Source organism: Equus przewalskii, chromosome 2, assembly GCF_037783145.1.
Source record: "Equus przewalskii isolate Varuska chromosome 2, EquPr2, whole genome shotgun sequence".
NCBI lineage: Eukaryota > Metazoa > Chordata > Mammalia > Perissodactyla > Equidae > Equus > Equus przewalskii.
Window position 1 is genome coordinate 70161432 of NC_091832.1, and position 23487 is coordinate 70184918.

Consider the following 23487-nt stretch of genomic DNA (forward strand, 5'->3'; position numbering starts at 1 on the left):
AAGGGCTGGACCTCAGGCTTTAAGATACCAAAACAAGGGATTTGAATTGCTAAGTTTTTCCTTTTCCCTAGGCTCCAATATGGCCCAGCCAATCCTGTCTTTATCTGAAAATTTGATTATTTTGTTCACCATGCATGTTTTGAGGGATTTTTTTTTTTTCAAAAATGATGTTAAAACATTACTCACCTTGATTGCTGAGGTTTTTGGCTCAGCCTTAAACTTTGTTCCCAATTAATCTAGTCCTGGCCCTGTGAAGGAGGGTAAAATGCTGCAGGAATGGGACCAAAGACCTCACTGATTTCAGAGTTTGGAAGGAACTGGGCCAAGAAAGAAAGAATCAACATTTACAGCTGTTCTTTGATCCACTGCTCTCCATCCGCTCCACTTGACTGACTCACCGCATTGCCCCAAATTGGGATGGTCCCATTACTTCTGATCCCTTTAACCATCTTGATTAGACTATATAAAATCTATTTTCCTTTGTGTTCTGAAAATATTAGAAATTACAAAGAACATTTAATAGAAAAATAAGAAAACACCAAATCATAGAGAAAGTTAAATTTAAAGTACACATATTTTGACAATCCTCTGGTCTCCCCTGCCACCTCCCCAGCAAATAAAATATGTCTCCATTGTCATGGACTTGTCCTAGTATGCTACTTGTGGCATCTATGCCACTGGTTGCTGAGTTCTTATAGATTTTGATAATCTTGAATTAAGTAAAAGATCCGCAGTGGCAGGACATATATTAAAGCTGTTCAGTCTTAAATGCTGGAATTAAATGGAACAAACAATGGAAATAGGGACATGTATCAGGAACATTTCCACCACGCTGTACTCAACACTCTGAACATTTCTTAATCAAGTAACGACAAGTAGACACTCAAATCACTGAATATTTTATTGAACAATTATTGAAGTCGATGAGCAGAAATCTGTAACCATTTAATTACCTTCCAATGGTATGACTGGTTTTTAACTTCTGTGACTGTGAGAATCTGTATTTGAAAAAGTGTAGGCTTGTATTAAAGGAGATTCATCTGAACTGTATAAAATATTAATTTTCTCTTTTTGTCCAAAATATATAAGTGAGTACATGTTTTAAACATAAATATAATTGACAATAGCTTATATTTCTACTGAAATGTACTTGTGTAAAGGAATTATAATTTATCCAGAAAATCATTCAGAATTTCCCCAAAATATCCAATTTAAATAATGAGGTAACACATTTCATAAAACACTTTTTGTTTGTGTGTAAATTTAATTATATTTCTTTATATAAGCACCTTCCATTATAAAAGACACCATTAATAAGCTATAAAAGGGAGACAAATACCATGATGTCAGAATTTCTATTTCAAATTCTTTATATGGTGATCCCAACCTTTCATTTTAGCAAAGTAAGGGTTAAATGGTTATGGCTTCTCCCATTCTATAATGTTTACAAAATAAAGTTTCCAGTGCTGATATGAATTTGTAAATTTTATATCTGGAATTAAGTTATAGTAAAATAATAAAAACATTATGGCACTGAGATAACAGTCTTTCAATAAATACAAATTAAGATCATATTTAACAACTTGGGAACACCTAATTATCAATACAGTTCCGATTTAGATGGGATAGTTTCCTTTTGGTAATCACATCCCTGAGTCTCCTATGATTTTTTCATTTACACGTCTCACCACCACAGCACCAAATCAGCACCAAAACAAAGCCCAGCAGAATGGTGAGCACTCATACGTTAGAAAAGAGATATTGCCCTGCTTGGGAGCTCATTGGCATAAGTGGATTTTAAATGTCAACTTTAAGTGGGCCTTTCTAAGAAACTATCTGTACAAATGAATCAAGGACATAGAACTTCAAAGGAAATCAAACCTTGGCTTCTTATAACTACATCATGAGAAATAGATTCAGAAATGAACATTTCAGCTGTAAAATAAAAGGAACTACAATTAGTATTTCAAATGTTCTTTTACAACTTTAAGTGGGTATTATTCAAAATAAAAAAATACTTTTATAAACATTAAAGTCTATCATATAAAATTGGTAACAATAACTTCTTTCTTAGTCTCTCTACATAAATAATCCATGAACCAATTATTTTCTCCTTATTTTACAAAGCCAGATGGTCAATGCATTTGATTTCAGGTTTAGCATTTTTTCAAAAAAATCACTCAAACATATAAAAAGTTATTTAATAGTTTTGGAGAATTATAAGAATATGAAAAAAATTTTCAGTTCTTGTACTTTTTACAATTAGAGAGTTCTAAGATATTAAAAAGTATTTTTCTTTTTAAACCATGTAAGAATAATAATGTGCAGAAAAAGATGAGAGATTTTTGTTGCAAGTAATTGTGCTTCAGACTAGAATTGCTTTTGAATTTATGATATTTTCCCTCTAAAGAGAAACCAAGAGGAAGAGAATCTTGTGAAACTAATAAACCATCCCAGGTGCTTTCAAACAATTCCTTTCTTACAGGAACTTCTAAGCAATCACACTATTATGTGGATGGATTCACTTCTTTTCTTCTTCTGGTAGACCAGGTGAATTTCACTAGAGAAGATCTATATTTGGAAGGCAAAGGAGAAAGAAATATATCTTAATAAGAAATGCTATCCAGCAGACCAATTTACCCATGCTTCAGTTTTTTAAATAGACAATGAGTTATGAAAATTTGTCAGAGTTTTTCAGTGCTGAAAGCAACTTCATACTTCCTTACCTTTCAAAATAAATACAACACCTATATTTCTTCAAAAGTCTGAATTTATGCTATTGAAGAGATTTTTTTCATTAAATTATTTATCACCTAATAATCTTTATTTGCTCAGTGGTCTGCATTAGCAGTCTCAACAATTTTTCTTAGTATTTTGGATTTTGATTCCTGATATTTATACCGGCTAAGACAGTTACTTAGAGCAGATCAACAGAAAGATATCAGAATCAAAATCTTAATTTGGAGTATTTTATTTAAGAGATAAAATGGTCCCTAGGAATCTTTTAATGCTATGAAACTAATAATTAGTACTCCGCAATAAGTTTTAAATATAAGGTAGGTGAAAATATAACTAATTTTTTAAAGACAAAAATGAGTCTCTTGTAACAGGAGAATTCCTGGTGCCAAGGTTTTCCTAGGCATTTGTTTTGGCCCCCTCTGGAAAACATGAAGGCAGCCCCTTGCTTCATTTTTGGAAGCTTCCACCTCCTTCACATTTCATTTTCTTGACAGTCATAGTGGGGTAACTATAACTAATTTAGCAGTAAACGGAGAGAGGTATGTCTTTTCTAGGAAGTATCTCTCAACTCAGACTGCCTAAAATTTGAATATAAAAATGAGATAGTTATTTTTCTTTCTCAGATTGGCAAAGATTAAAAGTATTGATAACATCCACAGTTGGCAAGAGTGTGGGAAATAAGCATTCTCATGACTTGCTATTGGAAATGTAAAGTGGTGTAGCTTTTCTAGAGAACAATTTACCACTAGGTATCAATATTTAAAATATGTATAACCTGGGGTACTTAAAGAATGATGGTATAAGGAGCTCTGTGGACCCTCTTCCCAGTGAAACAACCATAGCTGGTGAAAATTATTTGAAAAAAGGAAAGAGTATTTAAAGTCTCTAGAAATTATCCTAAGGGAATAGAGCAAATGGAGAAACATTTATTCAAGTGCTATAGATTGAATGTTTGTGTCCCCCTAAAATTCCTGTGTTTAAACCTAATCCCCATTGTGATGGTATTTGGAAGTCGGGCCTTTGGGAGATGATTAAGTAATGAGGGTGGAGACCTCATGATTAACATTAGTGCCCTGATAAAGTAAAACCCAGAGAGCTCCCTTGCCCCTTCCACCATGTGAGGACACAAGAAGACAGCCATCTGTGAACCAAGAAATGGACTCACACCAGAAATCAAATCCACTGGCACCTTGTTCTTGGACTTTCCAGCCTCCAGAACTGTGAGAAATAAATTTCTGTTGTTTATAAGTCACCTAATCTATGGCACTTTGTTAACAACCTGAACAGACTAAGACATCAGAAAAATGTACTAATAACAAGAACCAGAAATGGTAAACAAGAAGGCTAATTATCAACTCTCTATAAATATATATATATATATATTTCCTCTCCTTCTCTCAGCTTTAAAGGATCTAAAGTTATATAAAGTAATAATAACATAGTTGGATTTATGTATAGAAGTAATATGCATAACTATAATAGAATTAAAAGAGGAAGAGAGAATAGAGCTATATAGGTATTCCTATACTCACTGGACTTCCAATAGAAGTAGATTCTGATTAGTTCAGACATATATTGTTTAAGTCCTAGAGCAACCACTAAGAAAATAACAGTGTGAAAAAAATAGTGAAAAAAATCATTAAAATATTGCACTAGAAAATATTCATTTAATGCAAAAGAAAGCAATAAAGGTGAAATAGAGGAACAAAGAAACAAAAAAGACATGAGACATATAGGTATCAATAATAAGATACAGATCAATAATGACATTAAATGTGAATCTACTAAACAATCCATTCAAAATGTAGATGTTGTCAGGCTGAGTGTAAAAAAACCATGATCCAACTATATGTTCTCTATAAGAGTTACGCTTTAGATTCAAAGTCAAAAATAGGTTGAAAGTAAAAGAATAGAAAAAGATATCATGCAAACAGCAAGCATAAGAGAGCTGAAGTAGATATATTAATAACAGGAAAAATAAATTCTAAGACAAAAATTGTTATTAGGGACAAAGAAAGACATTTTATAATGATAAAAGGGTTGGTTGAAGAATATATAAGAATTCTGAAGATACACGAACCTAAAAATAGAGCCCCAAAATATGTGAAGCAAAAACTGACAGAATCAAAAGGAGAAATAGATGATTCAACAATAAGATGAAGTTAGAAATCAATAGCAAATAAATTTGGGAAATTTACAAATGTGCGGAAATTAGCACCACACTCCTAAACAACTAATAGGTCAAAGAAGAAATCACAAGGGAAATAAGAAAATACTCTGAGGGGCCTGCCTCATGGCCAAGTGGTTAAGTTCACACGCTCCGCTTCAGCCGCCCAGGGTTTCACCAGTTCAGATCCTGGGCACGGACATGGCACTGCTCATTGAGACATGCTGAGGTAGCGTCCCACATAGCACAACTAGAAGGACCCACAACTAAAAATACACAACTATGTACTGGGGGGCTTTGGGGAGAAAAAGGAAAAATAAAATCTTAAAAGAGAAAGAAGAAAATATTCTGAGGTGAACATGAAAAGTTATAGGATGCAAAGTAGTGCTTAGAGAGAAATTTATAACTCTAAACATATATATTAAGAGAGAAGAAAGATCTCATTCAATAAACTAACATTCCACCTTTAGATACTAGAAACAGAAGAGCAAACAAAACCTAACGCAAGCCGAAGGAAGAAAACAATAAGGATTAGAGCAGAAGTGAATGAAATAGAGAATGGAAAAACTATAGAGAAAATCAACCAAACTGAAAGTTGGTCCTTTGAAAAGATTAACAAAATTGGTGAAGCTTACCTAGGCTGATCAAGAATAAAAAGAAAAAACTAAAATAACTAAACGGAGGAATGAAAGAGAAAATATCACTACTGATCTTAGAAAAGTAAAAAAAAAAAGGATTATATGGAAATATTCTAAACAACTGTATGCGAAAAAATTAGATAACTTAGATGTAATGAACAAATTCCTGGAAAGACACAAACTACCAAAACTGACTTGAGAAGAAATAGAAAATCTGAATGGGTGTATAACAAATAAAAAAAAATTGAGCTACCAATTTTAAAAACTTCCCACAAAGAAACGCCCTAAGCCAGATAAATTCACTGGTGAATTCCACCAAAAATTTAAATAATCAGTCTCAGTCCTTCACAAACACTTCCCACATATAGAAGAGGAAGAAACACTTCCCAACTCATTCTATAAGATCAGTGTTACCCTGATACCAAAACCAGAAAAAGCTATCACAAGAAAAGAAAACTACAGACTAAAATCTCTTGTAAATGTAGATAGAAAAATCTTTAACAACATACCAGCACACTGAATCCACCCATATATAAAAATGATACTACTTCATACCTAATGGGATTTATCCCAGGAACGCAAGATTTGTTTAACATCCAGAAATCACTTAGTGTAATACATGATTTCAATAGAATAAAGGACAAAAATGCACAATGATTTCAATAGAAACAGAAAAAACAGTTTTGTTTTTGTTTGGTTTTGTCAAAACCCAACACTTCTTTCATGATAAAAGCTTTCAGCAAACTAGGAATAGAGGGAATCTTCTTCAACCTGATAAAGAACATCCACAAAGACCCACAGCTAACATCATACTTCTTGGTGAAAGACAGAATGCTTTCCATCTAAGATTAGGAATAAGACAAGGATGTCTCTTCTCACCACTTCTATTCAACACTGTACTGGAGGTTCTAGTTAGGACAATTAGACAAGAAAAGGAAATAAAAAACACCCAGACTAGAAATAAAGAAGTAAAACTATCTCTATTTTAAGATGTCATGAGCTTTTACATAGCAAATCCTAAGGAACCTACTAAAACTATGAGAACAAATCAACAATTTCACTAAAGTTACAGGATACAAGATCAATAAACAAAAAGCAGTTCTATTTGTAAACATTAGCAATGAACAATTCAAAAAATGAAATTAAGAAAATTCCATTTTTAATAGCATCAAAAGAATAAAATACTTAGGAATAAGTTAAACAAAAGAAGTATAAAACTTTTATTCTAAAAACTAAAACATTGTTGAAAGAAGTTAAAATAAATCTGAGTAAATGGAAATACATCAAATGGATTGGAAAATTTAATTGTAAAAAAGGCAGTACTTCATACGTTGATCTACAGATTCAACACAATCTCTAGGCAAATTCCAGCTGGATCTTGACAGAAATTGACAAGCTGATCTTAAAATTCATATGGAAATTCAAGGAAACCAGAATTACCAAAACAATCTTGAAGAACTACAAAGTTGGAGGACTCACATGTCCCAATTTAGAAACTTGCTACAATATTACAATAATCAAGACCATATAGTATTAGCACAAGGGTTGACATATAGATCAATGAAATAGAACTGAGAGTCCAGAAATAAACCCTTACATTTATGGTCAATTGATTTTCAACAACAGTGCCAACATAGTTCAATGGGAAAAAGAACAGTATCTTCAACAAATGGTGCTAGAACAACTGGATATTCAAATGCAAAAGGAGTTGGGGCCCTTCCTCACAACATATATGAAATTTACCTCAAAATGGATCATAGAATAAACCTAAGTGATAAAACTACAAAACTCTTAGAAGAAAACATAGGTGTAAATATTTTTGACCCTGAATTAGTCAATGGTTTCCTAATATGACACCTAAAACACAAGCAACCAAAGAAAACATAGACAAATTGGACTTTAACACAACTAAAATCTTTTGTGCTCAGGGCTGGCCCCGTGGCTGAGTGATTAAAGTTCCTCTCACTCCTCTTGGGCAGCTGGCAGCCCAGGTTCATGGGTTTGGATCCCAGGTGTAGACCTTGTCAAGCCATGCTGTGGCAGTAACCCACATACAAAATAGAGGAACATTGGCACAGATATTAGCTCAGGGTGAGTCTTCCTCAGAAAAACAAACAAAACAAAACCTTTTGTGCTCAAAGGACACCACCAAGAAAGTGAAAAGACAACCCCTAGAATGGAAGAAAGTATTTACAAATCACACATCTGATAAGGGTCCTGTATTCAAAATATGTAAAGAACTCCTACAACTCAACAACAAAAAGACAAATAAGCCCACTGAAAAATAGTCAAAGGATTTAATAGATATTTCTCCAAATAAGATAGACAAATGGCCAATAGGTACATAAAAGGATGCTCAACATCCTTAGTCACTAAGTAAATGCAAATCAAAATCATGAGATACCGCTTCACACCTACTGGGAGGGCTATAATAGCAAGCATTGATGAGAATGTGGAGAAACTGGAATCCTTATATACTGCTGGTAGGAACGTAAAATGCTGCAACCACCATGGAAAGCAGTTTGGCAGTTCCTCAATGAATTAAACATACACTAACCATATAACCCAGCAATTTCACTCTTAGGTATATACCCAAGAGAACTGAAAAAATATGTTCAAGCAAAAACTTGTTTAGGGCAGAATCATTCCCAATGGCCCAATAGTGAAAACAACAGATGACTGGATAAACAAAATGTGATTTTTCTATACAATGGACTTTTATTCAGCCATTAAAAAAGAATGAAGTACTGATTCATGCTACTACATAGCTGAGCCATGAAAACATTAAGCTGAGTTAAAGAAGCCAATCACAAAAAAAAAAAAATTAGGAGAATCTATTTATATGAAATGTCTAGAATAGGTAAGTCTATAGAAACAGAAAGCAGGTTAGTAGCAGTCTTAAGATTAGAGAGTTGGATGGGGCCAGCCCGGTGGCCCAGCAGTTAAGTGCCCACGTTCCACTCTGGCAGCCAGGGGTTCACCTGTTCGGATCCCGGGTGCGGACATGGCACCGCTTGGAAAGCCATGCTGTGGTAGGCGTCCCATATATAAAGTAGAGGAAGATGGGCACAGAGGAAGATGTTAGCTCAGGGCTAGTCTTCCTCAGCAAAAAAAAAACAAAAGAGGAGGATTGGCAGCAGATGTTAGCTCAGGGCTAATCTTCCTCAAAAAAAACCCAAAACACAGGGGGGTGGGGGGAGGGCACTAGGGGTGAAGTGGTGTACCTACAACATGACTAATAATGATGTACAACTGTAATTTCACACACACACACACAAAAACCTACATCTCACACACACAAAAAAAGTCACCTTAATCTTTGTTATGTAAGGAGCTTGAGTTGTTTGGGATAATTCAGGCATAAGTTCCTCTACATTGCATACCATATTATATGTTTCACTGTAATATCTGTGGAGCTATTACAATTTTAAATGGCAACAAAAGGGAGAAATGAAGATATTATGTGGTGCAGTTGCTTTAAATAAAACACTTTTGTCCTTTTATGAGAAAAAAAAAACAACCCAAAAAACAAAAAAACCAGAACTCTGACCAACAAACTGTGCAACAACCAGTCCAGGAAACCAAACCACAACCTCTGCAGCAATTGGCCCCAAGTGGTGATTTTGTCATAATTGCTAGTTTCCCTAATATGTGCCCCTCCTTCCTCCAATTCCAATTCAGGACTAACCAGAGAAAGCCATAAACGCTCCCCAAACCAATCACATAGGAAGCCCCACTTCTAGGCAGCCTGCCTCCAACTTTCCCATAGCAACAACCGCCATCAGAGCATACCTGAAGCCTTCCCCTTTTTTCACTATAAAGCTTTCTCACTCCCCTGCCTATATTTGGTCCTCTGCCAAACACAAGTGATGGTGGCTGACTCCCTTGCTATAGCAAGCTCTGAATAAATAGGCTTTGCTTCTGCTCATTTGGATAGTCTTCTTCCCCGCATCCCCCTGCTCCTGCCATCACCCCCAGAGTATTATCAGGCATTGTAAAGAGGTAATTGAAGCCAAAGGAATGGCTGAAGCAGAGCAGGAGAGAGTAGAGAGAACTTCACCTTGCAAGTCTTGGTAGGTAAGATTAAGCCTGCCTAGGAGCCAGAGGATCAGCTGAGAATTTAACAGAAAAGTATAAGCATGGTTCCAGAATTTAAGGGAAGAGATTTTGGCAGACCAACTAGTCAGTTGCTACTAACTGAGAAATTCTGCTGAGAAATCAGGAAGAAGACTAAAAAATGTCAGTTTAGAAACATGAAGATGATTGATGTCAATTTTAAAATAGGTGTAAGACAGAATAGAGTGGATTGAGATGTTGACAAGATGATTCAGAGGGCAAAGAGAATGAAGAAAATGTGTTAAGTGGTGGTTTCAGATTCCTGAGAAAGTGGGTAGGGAAGGGATCCACAACACAGATGGAGAAAGGGTCATGCCTTCCATGGCACCAAGAAGGACGAGGAGGATGGAGGTAGGCAAGGTGGGAGGAAGATTAGAAGGGATTCTAATTTGGTCCTGGAGGTGAGTGATGGACCATCTGATGACTTCTCTTTTCTCTGTGATGCAAGAGACAAGCCATCTGCCAAAAATGAAGATAAGGGTCTGAAATTTAAGGTGAGTAGAAAATGTTAGAAACAGTTATTGTGGAATGCAGTGCAGCAAGCTGACCACGGAAATGTAGCAGGTTTGCTGGACAGTGAAGGGCTAACTGAGATTGGAGGTAATAAATTTAAAAGTGGTTCCAATCTGACTTCTTGCGTGTTGGCCAGGAACAATAATGTGCCTGGATGAAGACTTCAGGATTCTTCCAGAACAATGAGATGAAGACAGAGAAGCAAGGAAATCTGTAATGTTGACAGCAATTATGGAAATAAAGAATTAGAGAATCTGGGGCCAGCCGGGTGGTGCAGCGGTTATGTGCGCATGTTCCGCATCAGTGGCCTGGGGTTCGCCGGTTTGGATCCCGGGTTGGGACGTAGCACCGCTTGGCACGCCATGCTGTGGTAGGTGTCCGACATATAAAGTAGAGGAAGATGGGCACGGATGTTAGCTCAGGGCCAGTCTTCCTCAGCAAAAAGAGGAAGATTGGCAGCAGTTAGTTTAGGGCTAATCATCCTAAAACAAAAAAAAAAGAAAGAAAAGAATTAGAGAATCTTAGCTAGAGAAAAGGAAGACTAGAGGGGGCCAATGGGCCTGGAGAAGGATGGCCAATACTCTGGAAGGCCTGATGTGGTTGGAATAGTGGCAGGGTTGACCAAGCTCCTGGCACAAATGGGTGTGCATGGCTGAGACCTAGTGAATGAGGTCTTGGGAAAGCCTGTGTATTATGCCTATTTTTCCTCTCTAATAAAATTTTAACAAAGCAGAAGACATGTGGTTTGCATTGTTAATTTGTTAGTTCCGTCAAGTTGATTCCAAGTCCTAATAACCCTGTGTACAGTGGAGTGGAACTCTGCCTGGTCTTTTTGTGCCATCCTCTCACCATCTGGCACTGTATCAGACAATGCCCTGCTGCTATTCACAGGGTTTTCAAGGCCAGTTTTTTCAGAAGTGGGTGGCCAGCTCCTTCTTCCTAGTGTCTCAGTCTGGAAGCTCCGCTGAAACCTGTTCACTACGGGTGACCTTGCTGGTATTTAGATACCAGTGGCATAGCTCTCAGCATCACAGCAACATGCAACTGCTCTAGTACGACAACCAACAGACTGGTGGTATGGTGCCCTTGCCAAGAAAGGACACGGGCCTTGGTGGTGAGAGCATCAGATCTTAACCTCTAGACCATCGCATTATTAATTATTTTATTTATAAACATTTATAAATATTCTCAGTGGTAACAGATAAACTATCAAGGATTTAATTATAAATTTGCAATATTCTGAGCGATTATAGATAATCTGACAAGAATTTGAAGGTCTCTGGTGATAACTGCTTATCATTTTATTAAGATCAGGAAGTTTAGAATTCATCTATACATTTGATATTACTGACAGTGTTGAAAGAATTGTGGCGTTCAGTACCATACACCACCATTTTTTTTTTTAAGATTTTATTTTTTTCCTTTTGCTCCCCAAAGCCCCCCAGTACATAGTTGTATATTCTTTGTTGTGGGTCCTTCTAGTTGTGGCATGTGGGCCGCTGCCTCAGCGTGGTTTGATGAGCAGTGCCATGTCCGTGCCCAGGATTCGAACCGACGAAACACTGGGCCGCCTGCAGCGGAGCGCGCAAACTTTACCACTCGGCCATGGGGTCAGCCCCTTACATACACCACCATTTTTTAAAAGGACATCCAAGAGTGAAATGTATTGAAATAGTTAATAAGTCATTTCATTTTTCTCAAGTCACCCTAAAAACCAATAAATATTTTCTTTCGATTATCTAAGAATAATATATTTTTCTTTTCTTTTTTTTTTTGAGGAAGATTAGCCCTGAGCTAACTACTGCCAATCTTCCTCTTTTTGCTGAGGAAGACTGGCACTGAGTTAACATCCATGCCCATCTTCCTCTACTTTATACGTGGGACGCCTACCACAGCATGGCTTTTGCCAAGCAGTGCCATGTCCGCACCCGGGATCCAAACTGGCGAACCCCGGGCCACCGAGAAGCAGAACATGCGAACTTAACAGCTGCGCCACTGGACCAGCCCCCAGAATAATATATTTTTCAAATACCTTACAGCTATGTAATAATAACCTTAATTAATATCACTAGGTCATTAATTGAACACAAAACCGAGAACTAAAGATAAAAGATTTATGCTACAAAGAAATTTTAGATTCCTGAACCTGATAAAGAGTAGCCACTTTAAGTAAATATCTACAGAGAAATTATATACTTCATATGAGGAATCAGTTTCCAAAGTGAGGAAAACTCTGAAATTAGGCTTTAGTGCATCATATACATATTTTGCATAGAGGAATGTAGATTTCATTATAATAACACATAATATATAACATAACTATATATATTTATATATTTAATATGTAATATATATAATATTAAGGCATTGTGATCTTTATATAAGTTTTATTTCATCAGTAAATTAGGAGCATTAGGAATTTTCTGAGCATGCTCTCTGGACGTTGGACTATGATTAATTGAGAAAACAATAATTTTCTACATTTTCGCGTTTTATAGATATTACAGTCCACGCAGGAATCTCCTATACCCAGGCCATTCACACACTATAAACGTTTACACTCTAAGCTTTCCAAGCCAAATCTTGCCTTCAAGGAATTCACATTCCAATACTGATAAAAAACTGATGAAATAAAGTAGAATGTGCTAAATGGCTTTAAAAACCTCCTGATAAAAATACCGTGATTGTTGACAGAGTGGAATATTATTTTAAGTTAATTGGATCAGGGTGGGCCTCATAAAAAAATGGAATTTAAAGAGAATCCTGGGGGGATGGGAAAGGTTTGAACTTGAGATAAGGGAAGCAATTCCTGGAAGAGAAAACACTTCTAGCAAAGAGAGAGCAATCAGAGTTCAATTTGGCAGTTAATATTAGGAAATAAAGCTGAAAATGTGTGTTAGAGTCTAATGATAGTAAGTCCTAAATTCTAAGATAATACATAAAAGTTTGGTTCATTTCTTTTAGAAACATGAATGGAGTGCCTTCTGTATTCTGGGCACTCTTTTTCGCTGAAGATACAAAGATAAGTACAACCCACTGTTGAGAGTTTAGCTAAGCTATTCCATGGGATTGTTGCCTCCGCATCCATTTTGCTTGGCCAACTGTCCTGCAAGGACTTTAAACTGACACTAGCTCCTCATGCAAGTTCCTGTCCTGGATACCAGCTGTAGAGTCACAAACAATTAAGATCCTGATGTGACTTCCCCAACAGCCCTATGACCAGTAGTCTCCCTGGGCCTGTATCCTTATGGGCCCCTTAGAAACGACTCCTCGTGGGGCTTATCAAAACCCCACTCTCTTGGTTTGAATTGATTGATCTGACCCTAGCGCTGGACCCCAAAGCATTCCACCTACAGACCCTAATAAAGGCATGTGCCCCAGTGCCTCTGCCTTCATTCTGCCTTGAACTCCCCATGTGGCCCCTCCAGGCATGCAGTGTACTTCTTCCAGGACTCATGAGTGATAAACTTCTCTATTTCAATTTACCTTGTAGTCAGCTGTGGAACTAAGGCTCACCTTGGCTCACCATTCCGTACTCTGAGCTCCACTTAACAAATGTTAATTTAACAGAGTCAGAACACCCTCGCTCTGCCTATGGGGAATTTACAGCATGCTGAGGGAGGAGGGGAGGAGTATAGTCAGTTAACACATTATTGTTATTATTTATTTTTTTAAAAAGATTGGCACCTGAGCTAACATCTGTTGCTAGTCTTTTTTTTTTCTTCTTCTCTCCAGAGCCCCCAGTACATAATGGTATATTCTAGTTGTGGGTCCTTCTGGTTGTGTTGCTTAACACATTATTACAATGTGGTGAGTGAAGTACTTTTGCAGAAGTATGCAAACGCTCTGAGAGCAAAAAGTGGGCATCTAATACAACTGGTAGGGGTATCAAAATGAGGAATGGTTTCTCAAAGGATGAACTGACAGGGAAAGAGTATGTGCCACCCATGCCACAAACAAATGTGAACCACGCCTGAGTAACACCACAGACATGCATGAGCCACACCTGAACCATGTGTGAGCCATGCTTGACCAAAGCCTGTATGTTTCATGTGTGGCTCCCCTGTGGTTCATGTGTGGTTCAAGCATCAAACATGTGTGTTTCACAGGTGGTTCAGATGTGGTTCAAGGGTGTCTCACATGTGGTTCCTGCATGGCTCACACATGGTTCGGGTGTAATTCAAGCGTGGATCTCACACGACTCGTCTGGGTCACATATGGTTGAGGACACTTTCACACGTGGTTCAGGCATAGCTCAGCCATGGCTCACACGTGATGCAGGCGTGCCACAGGACTGGCTCCCATGTGGCTGACACATGATACAGGCTTTGGTCAAGAAAGGACAATGCAGGCAGAAATGTAGCTGTGGAACAGCAAGAGGTGAAGAATGGACTGACTTTAAAGTAAGAGTAATAGGGGCCTGGGGCCCAGTGGTTAAGTTCGTGCGCGATCCGCTGCAGGCAGCCCAGTGTTTCATCGGTTCGAATCCTGGGTGCGGGCATGGCACCGCTCATCAAGCCACGCTGAGGCAGCACCCCACATGCCACAACTAGAAGGACCCACAACTAAGAATATACAACTATGTACTGGGGGGCTTTGGGGAGAAAAAGGAAAAAAAAAAAGTAAGAGTAATAATAACTCTAGCTACTATCTATTTAGCACTTAGTATGTGCTTGGTATGATTATGATAAGGTACATACCATTACTAGCTCCATTTTATAGGTCGGAAGTAGAGGGAGGGTTCAAGAGGGTAAGTGACTTACCAATGATCACCAGTGAGTGAGTTATGTGGCCAGAGCTCCATCCATGCAGTCCAGACAGTCTTAATTCTTTCTTATCGCCTCTGGGAGAGGTAAGGGGAGAAGAGGTGGCAGGCGATGCTGGAGAGGGACATTTTATAAGGTGTTGTTTGTTAAATTATGGGTGCTTTCACTGTCCTGAAGGCTACAGGGACAGCTGAGAGCTTTAATCAAGGTGTGGCATGATTGGATTTACAGTTTAGAAAGATTAGATGATAAAACAAAAAATGAACTTTCCACATCCAGAACTGAAGACAGGAGTGATCAGTTAAGGTGTTAAGCCATGGTGGAGAGATATAAGAGGCACTGAGATGGTGGTAGTAGAGATGAAAAGGAGGGAGCTGATTTAAAAAAATATTTCAAGGTAGAAATGACAGGTGGGGAAATGAACTAGAACTGAATATTAGGGCACTGTGCTCAGAAATTGATATTGAAACAGTAACATGCATACTTCATAGGAGAGTGCATGATGCATAGTAAACGTCTAATATATGGTAGCTTTATAATTATTCTCTACATTTTGAAAACACAGGAGAAAGATCTGAGTGGGAGGACTTGAAGAGTTTACTTTTAGGTATTCATTCATCAAATATTTCTGGGGAGCATAGTATAGTCACTGGGCACACAGCTGTGATCAAAGCAAAGTCCCTGTTCTCATGGAACTTACATTCTAAGGAAAAGAGGCGAATGCTAAACGAATAACAAAGTACATATATGTCATGTCAGATGGCATTAGGTGTTATGGAGAAAAACAAACCAGGAAAAGGGAAATAGGAGGATCTAGGGTAGACAGAGGTACTGCTTTCTTTTTTAAAGACTTTATTTTGGTATTGCTTTTTGATATAGAGGATCATCAGGGAAGTTCTTCCTAATGACATCTATGATATTAGAACAAAGAACTGAGTTACAAGTCTAAGCTATGTAGAAGCCATGGTGGAGATCTGTATATGCAACATAGACATGAGCTGGAAGTCTGTAGCTAAGGTGATTCCAAGTAGACAATTAGACACCCCGTACAGGTCCTGAAAGGAAGAGTGAATTGTTCCAGAGGTAAATAGTCAGAAGGGAGCACGGTGTCACTGAAACCAAGGAAAATCCATTCTACCATTTGACCTACAGTAGGATAACTGAGATCAGGACCAAAATGTAATCACTGGATGAAGAAAAAGAAAGGCATTAGAGACCTTTCCCAGAATGCATTGGGGTGCAGTGTGTTGAAAACAGATGGGAGAAAAGGAAACTGCCACCTTTTCAGGAAATTTGGCTGTGTAGAGAAGATGGGCTGGTCACTAGAGAGCACTGTGGAGTCAATGGTGCACAATTTTTTCTTTGATAAGGATGAAATAGATCAGTTTTGACGTATTTGACATTCTGGGGAAGAAAGGGAGAAATTGCTGGATCAAGGTTCCTGAGACGTAGAGAGATTAGCCATATCCAAGACAGGACTCTCTCTTCGTGAAAGACTAGGAAGAGGAAACAGAAGTGCTGCAGCTACAGATGTTTGTAGTTTGAGGGCAGTTGTGGTTTGTTGTTCTCTGAGGAGTGAACCCTTGCTATGAGTTGGAAAAGGAGGTTAAGAAGTTTAAAGAAACTAGAGGTCATTAAACGTTTGAAATGTAGCTGAATGGGAGTCAGAGGTGCCTAAAAGTAAGAAGAGTTGTTCCTAGAAAACCGTGCTGAAGTTGGAGATGGAGCGCTCCACTAAAGTGCAGATTCCGTGCTGAAGACAGTTGGCTTTCATTTAGCCAAAGAGGCAGAATGGAGTGAGAAGGGCCAAGAAAACAGGAGATGTGCAAAAACCTGGGAGGCATGGCAGAGGTTTGGTCAGGGGGGTCAGAAGACTTGACTTTGAAGGGGTAAGAATAAGGCAGAAAATACAGAACTAGAAGCACTTGCATTTTGAATGGTAATCAAGGGTGACGAGGAAATTAGCTGGTCTCAGCTTAAAATAAAGTATTAAAAGGTACCTTCGCCAAAAATCTTTCCATAGCCATTACCTCTGGGAAGTGAAAATGGGCAACTGGGCAGGGTGGAAGACTCTCACTTTTCACTTTACATTGTTCCATACCGTTAGAAAAAAAATTTTATGCCACGAACATGTATCACGTCTTAATTATTATTAAAAAGCTAGATGAGTATGTATTAATAGGGTATGTAGTTATCTGGAGAACCTATTTATAAATAAAATCATTAACGTAGTGAGATTTTACTATTGGAAGGGGAGATCATTAGAATCTAAAGTCCTACCTCATTTTCCACTTGACCGCTCTCACATTAACCTGTAGGCTTGGATTTCCTGACATGCCTTTCTCTTGCTTTCCTCCACTCTAACTCACCTAATGCTGAAGGTGATGCCAAAATATTTGTGAGAAAAAAAAAAAGTCAAGAAAATGAATTTTATACAGCGTAGATTTTCTGTTTAACTCAATTGACAGGTTAGGAAATCTCACTGAGCATGACTGATGAGGACTCGAGGAGTGAGAAAAATGGACAGAGGAAAGATAAGAGGGCATTCCTAGTAAGTGAGCCAAGTCTAAACACTCCAAGGGCTTAACCTGGAAAACTTCCAAAGTCAACTGTTTACCTTACCTATCTGCTTACAGTCTTATTTGACCCTAACTGAATCAAATAGAGACTTGTGATTTTATCTAAAGCATGTAGAAAAGTGAGGGATAAATGAAAGGGAGCTTCTGCTTTAAAGCTCCACTCCCTAGGTCTGTAGTGCCTTTAACCAGTTGTCAAAGTACCCCTGGTGCAAGACATATAAAAAATGTCCAAGTATTTAGGACAATGAGAATTATGCTATCAAATTTGAAGGTAGCACTTGTTATAACACTGGTTGAGCAAGATCTTAGGAAATTATCTTTTTTTTTTTAAAGATTTTATTTTTCCTTTTTCTCCCCAAAGCCCCCTGGTACATAGTTGCATATTTTTTAGTTGTGGGTCCTTCTAGTTGTGGCATGTGGGATGCCGCCTCAGTGTGGCTTGATGAGTGGTGCCATGTCCGCACCCAGGATCCAAACCGGTGAAACCCTGGGCCACGGAAACGGAGTGGGCAAACTTAACCACTTGGCCACAGGGCCGGCCCGAGGAAATTATCTTAACGTTTATCTTGCATTGGCTTTTATAATATTGCTAGATTCCAGAATGTAACTTTTACACGTTCTTCAAAGAACTGAGGCTGGAATGTAGGACTAGTCTAAACACTGAGAAAGTGGATACTGTAACCTGAGCAGTTTTTTAAAGTTGATCAGCCAAATTTTGTAAAGGACTGCTATCATTCAATCGTTTATATGGCGTTTTTTTTTTTGGTGAGCAAGATTGCCCCTGAGCTAACATGTGTGCCAATCTTCCTCTATTTTCTATGTGGGACACCATCACAGCATGGCTTGATGAGTGGCCAGAGGTCTGTGCCTGGAATCTGAACCCATGAACCCTGGGCTGCCAAAGTGGAGCCTGGACCTAACCACTATACAACCTGGCCAGCCCCTATTTGGCTTTTATTTAAATTTTCCTTTGGTTTACAATTTGGTTTATGGGTCAAAATTTCCCTTAACTTAGACAATTCGGATTTCACTACTCTATCTTGTTTACTTGGAACCTGGTTTTTATGGCAGGTGGTTTGTGGAAAAAGTCGATATAATTTGTGGCTAACTAAGGGCTTTTATTCATGTTATGCAAGGTATCTTTCTCTGTATATGTAGGCATTCCCCTGCTAGCGTGAAATGCCTCCTCTCCTTTGTTATTTGTGGAGGAGTGCTGGGAAAATCTGGAACTTCTTCACTCCTCCTAAGCTCAGATTTTATCATTATTTGTATGTGAGGCTGAAATGAATGATCAACACACACCAAAGGACTTTTTAACACATAAAATCCTTTTAAAGCATGAGTTAGTACCTATTAATTGGCTTCTCAAGAACTTCTTATTGTATCTTTCTGGATTCCTCCACCAAATTTATTTTTCATATTTTGATAGCAAAGAGTAATTTGTTACAGATACAGGAGTGGAGAACTTGTTTTTTTTTGTCTTACCCCTCTTGATAAATGCTTATTATACTGAATTGCTCTTCCTTCATTTAGTGTCTTACTACAAACAGGGCTTTCACCGACTTTGAAAAGCATGCACTAAACAATAGGCATAGCAACCATTCTTTCTTCTGAATGAATAGTGCCATAAATGCTACAATCTATAGGCCGACTGAATAAGCTAATTTAGCAATTGCCTGTATATGTTAACCAGCTGAGGGATATTTCTATGGCATTTTTTTTAGGGAGATGTATTTTATCTGAATTAAAGAGCTTAAAATAATTACAATAGAATGCCAAGCTATTTTTCAGTATGAAGGAACTTAAACTTGGGCAGTGTTTGAAGTTAACTGATACACGCAGTATTACTGGTGACAGCAGTGGTGTAAATCATTGGCCTTTCAGTGATAGTAAAAAAAAAAAGGAAAGAGCAAAATTCTATTCAGAATTTATCCTTAAAAGATTCAACCATCAAGACCAGTTCTAAGAGTGAGGCTGCAAAGCTGTTGTGCCATTAATATTAAGATAATTTTATATATTGAGAAATATTTTTAGGGAAAATAAACTATGAAGTATTGAGGCTAGGACATCATTCATTTGGCCTTGTTGGGCAAATATGTCCAAATGCTTTCAAGGACACAGTGGTCTTAATGGGAAATGTGCTTGTTCTGAATAACGTGGGGAGCTACTCAGTGTTTTTCAAGATACATGTTTAAAGATACTTTCATAATGATACTCTCCTGCTGATTTTTTTAATTATGATAATTGTCAAACACACAATAGTATTAATCCCCATATAACTATCACTCAGATTCATCATTTATCAAGATTCTCCTACATTTTACTCATCTATCCCATTAAACTATTAAAGCAATTCCCAAACATCATGTCATTTCATGGTTCTGTTTTGCAAATAGCATCCCGAAACTGACATCACAGTACAGCCCTTATCACGTATTACAAAATATGAACAAACATTCTTTGGTAGATCTAATCTGGAATGCTGGCTAAATGTAGGAAAACTACTTTCTATCAAAAATACCTCAGGGGAAGGGCACTCGTGAGTGGAGAGGCATACATCTCCTCTGAAGGCAGTTGTGTCTGTGCAATTTTCTTCTCATTGCCAAATTAGCTGAGGAAAAAAGGGAAATATTAGGAGCATTTTTCAGAAAATTAATTGTTTAATCTGGAGAATGTAAGGGAATATTTTGGATACAAATTATACGGTGATTATTTGCTACTTGTTCAGATGTGATGGTGACATAAAAAATTAACGTGATGCAAATCCACGAGATGTATTCCTAACAGTTCACGTTATTAGCAGGATCTAATAGTAAAATCCTCCTCCTTCTACATGATTCCTTTTTAAATGCTCCTAGACCTTTAATTTTATGTAGTGAATTAATCACAAATATTTTACAAGAACATTGTCCAAAGTGTTCTGTATTTCAGAAAAGTAGAAATGATTCAAACAGCAATTGCTATAAGCGATAAGAAGGGATCAGCTGCTTTCTGTGTCACTGATTCAAAACTTTTTCCTTATTTATGCGACAGGGCAGACCAGGGGACATCATTTGCGATAACCTTGGTGATCAAACTTCTGATTAACTAATAAGCAGAGAGTGAATTTTTAACCAGTTATGCACCACTTTCTGTTCTAAATGAAGAAGTATATTACCAAGTGAATAATTAAACATATTTAGATATAATATTATCACCTTTCTACTTCAATTTGGGTGTGCTTTTTCCTGAGTCAGAAAACTTTCTAAATTTTTACTTGCCAGTGCTTTGAAATCTTAAATATTAGGTTTTGAAGTAAAAGCACGTTAGAATAAGTCTGCTTACTAAATTTTTGTTAGTTAAGAACAACACAACTGATATCATCCTTGAAAAATGTGTCAAGTGAATTAATATTAATTATCTTGACCATATGTATTTTTGACATTATTTTCGCTCTGTAAGCACAATAATACTAAAATTGGCACTTTCTTTGTTTTAAGTGACACATCTAATTATATAACTAGAAGTAACAGCTATTGACCTGTTTTAAGTTTTCATCTGCATTTGTCACATTATGATTTTTATGTTGTTAATTCAGTTAACATTGCCCTACTTCAGTAAGCAACATGTTCTTTTAATAAACTGCTTTAGATTTTGCATTTTATCTAAAAATCTGTAAGTTTGTTTAGCTCTGTAATGAACAGACCAAACATTTCCATTTCTTTTTACTTATGGGGACAACATATCTACAATAGCCTAGGGATCAATTTTCTTTGAACTTAGAAAAATAGTGGTAAGATATTTATCATCATTTAAAAATCCAGCTATTTTTTAAAATATCCAAAAAATAGACCTAACAAGATAGATAGCATACTTCCAAAATCCTACACACTTACTCCGAATACCCCTAAGCACACCTAAGTGATTTTCAACACAAAAACACAATCACACTCAGAGGCCTATGGACACAAAGAGGCGTAAAAACAAGTTACTTGGTACAAATGAATCAAAGTCCTACCTGGTCTCTGACCGTTGATAAGAAGGCTCATCACAAAAATTAAAAATACGTAAAAGAATTGTTGAAATCTCATTTTTCTGCCGCACTAAGGTGGAGCAGTAGCTCTGAAAGGAAACCAAACAATCTTTGAATGGTCTATGCGGTATCTGTGTGGCTCTCCTCACATTCTAATGACAAACCTCAGAGAACTGCCAGCTGCGTTTTCCAGAAAGGTTAATGATCACATCAGACAAGGTTACTGGTGCGCTGTGCTGTGGTCAGAGCCTCCCCCGGCCTCAAACCCCTCCTCCACTCCTCTCCTCCCCCCCCCCCGTTACTCCCCTTTATTTCCATAAGCAAATATTGGTGAAATAAACCATTCAAGCATGCCGTAACTTCAGTGGAAGTCTACTCTGGAAGCTCCGATGAGAGGCTCACTTAAATTCAATCTGGATTTGGAGAAATATGTAAAACAAGGCAAGGCATTGCCTCCTCCCCTCGCAATTTGCATCTGTTTAAACTTTGCATTGCCCATATTGGTCCCACATGCAGAAACCAATGGAAATGACAGGAAGTCTCTCTTTTGTCCTTTTCAGAAGGAATTCTGAAACTCTAACTTAAGACTCCCAAATGCTTTGTGGCAGAACATGTGCTGAAATGCTTTTTCTTTACCAAACCTACTACCAAATAGTGTGTATTTACCCTAAATCTCTAAATTGCTTAATCTATGTGGGTTTATGTCAATAAACGTTCCTGGGGTTTAGAACGTTCTGAAATAAATCTGAAAAATGTTTATATTTTTATTTTGAAAATTGCAATTTAAAAAGTAATGGAGATCAATTTCATTTGCAATACTTCCAGGAGTTTAAAAAGGGAAGTTCAGGCAAGCCACAAACTCATGAAATCTGTGTTCTGTTAAAAAAAAATGTATGTGTGGTGGAATATCAGGCTAACATATTGCAGACACACAAATTAGAGATGGAGAAAGAACTTCCCAGTTCATCACCCAGTGAACGCAGAAGATGCAAAAACCATCTAGCGTTGTCTTTTGCACACATACACTAAGATCTCTTTTTAAGTGCTTCCTTGTTTGTTTGTCGTATGTAGCTGCTCTAAATGGAAACTACTATACTTACCATAAAGTTAACCAAAAGGATAGCGTAGATACACTCTGAAATACAAGCACAGCCAAAATACCAAATCTAAAACATGCACAACTTACTCTGAACTGCCGGGAATTTTGTTGCATTTGGCTTCTCTAAATTCAGGTAGTAAGTGCACGACATTGGGCTTCCTGAGGTCTGAAATTAATGCATAGTTTACAAGTCAGTCTGTAAAATTCCCTGCTTGCCTAGTTACGCATGCACTTTATAGCAGACAATAGCATACTGAAATTCCTAAGATCACTTTCTTAAGATCCAAAGACGATTTGCTCATTTAGAGACTGAAAGCATAGTGTTAAAGAGTAATACCTTACTGCGCTCTTTGTATATCGCTCCATAAAATCAACTGAATGCAAGAGTTCGGACTCACGATATAAAAGTGCTTCATGAATGGCAAAGGGTTTGTTCAGATTGTTACTTCCCCTGCATGCTTCTGAGTGTAGCACACTGCAAAACAGCAAGCTGACAAAGTTGAGTGTTAAATCGAGCAAACCAAGAGGAAACCAATATAGACTTTGACACTATAACCTCAGCCCAAGTTTTAAGTTTATTCAAAAGTATATTAGTGAGTTTTCTTTATGGATAAAAAGATAACTACCATGGACTGCATGTATTGATTACAATTTTTATATTTTATTACCAGATGATCAATAATGAACTCCTAGAATACGGCCAATATAAGCAAGTACTGTGGAAGGTATACAGTGGCTCCCCCTTGTCCTCCGGGCATGTGTTCCAAGATCCCCAGAGGATGCCTGAAACCTCGGAGAGAACCAAACCCTACATACACTATGTTTTTTCCTATACATACGTACCTATGATAAAGTTCA

At 37.5% G+C, this 23487-nt stretch overlaps 1 protein-coding gene across 1 annotated transcript; it reads right to left on the reverse strand.

Annotated features, from left to right (window-relative positions):
* Positions 1–882: 882 nt before the first annotated feature.
* Positions 883–21961, reverse strand: APELA (apelin receptor early endogenous ligand). Its single transcript, XM_008542942.2, has 3 exons — positions 21516–21961; positions 20040–20129; positions 883–2571 (listed from the first exon to the last, which is right to left on the reverse strand). The coding sequence occupies exons 1-2, from the start codon at positions 21586–21588 to the stop codon at positions 20041–20043; spliced, it is 162 nt and encodes a 53-aa protein (XP_008541164.1). The 5' UTR covers positions 21589–21961; the 3' UTR covers positions 883–2571; position 20040.
* Between the last annotated feature and the right edge of the window lie 1526 nt (positions 21962–23487).

Bases quoted from the DNA above. Each gene is read 5' to 3' on its own strand.
- APELA (XM_008542942.2), bottom strand. From the start codon at position 21,588: ATGAGATTTCAACAATTCTTTTACGTATTTTTAATTTTTGTGATGAGC. The intron at 20,130-21,515 runs GTAGGACTTTGA...TTTTTTCCTCAG, and splicing joins TATCAACGGTCAGAGACCAG to CTAATTTGGCAATGAGAAGA.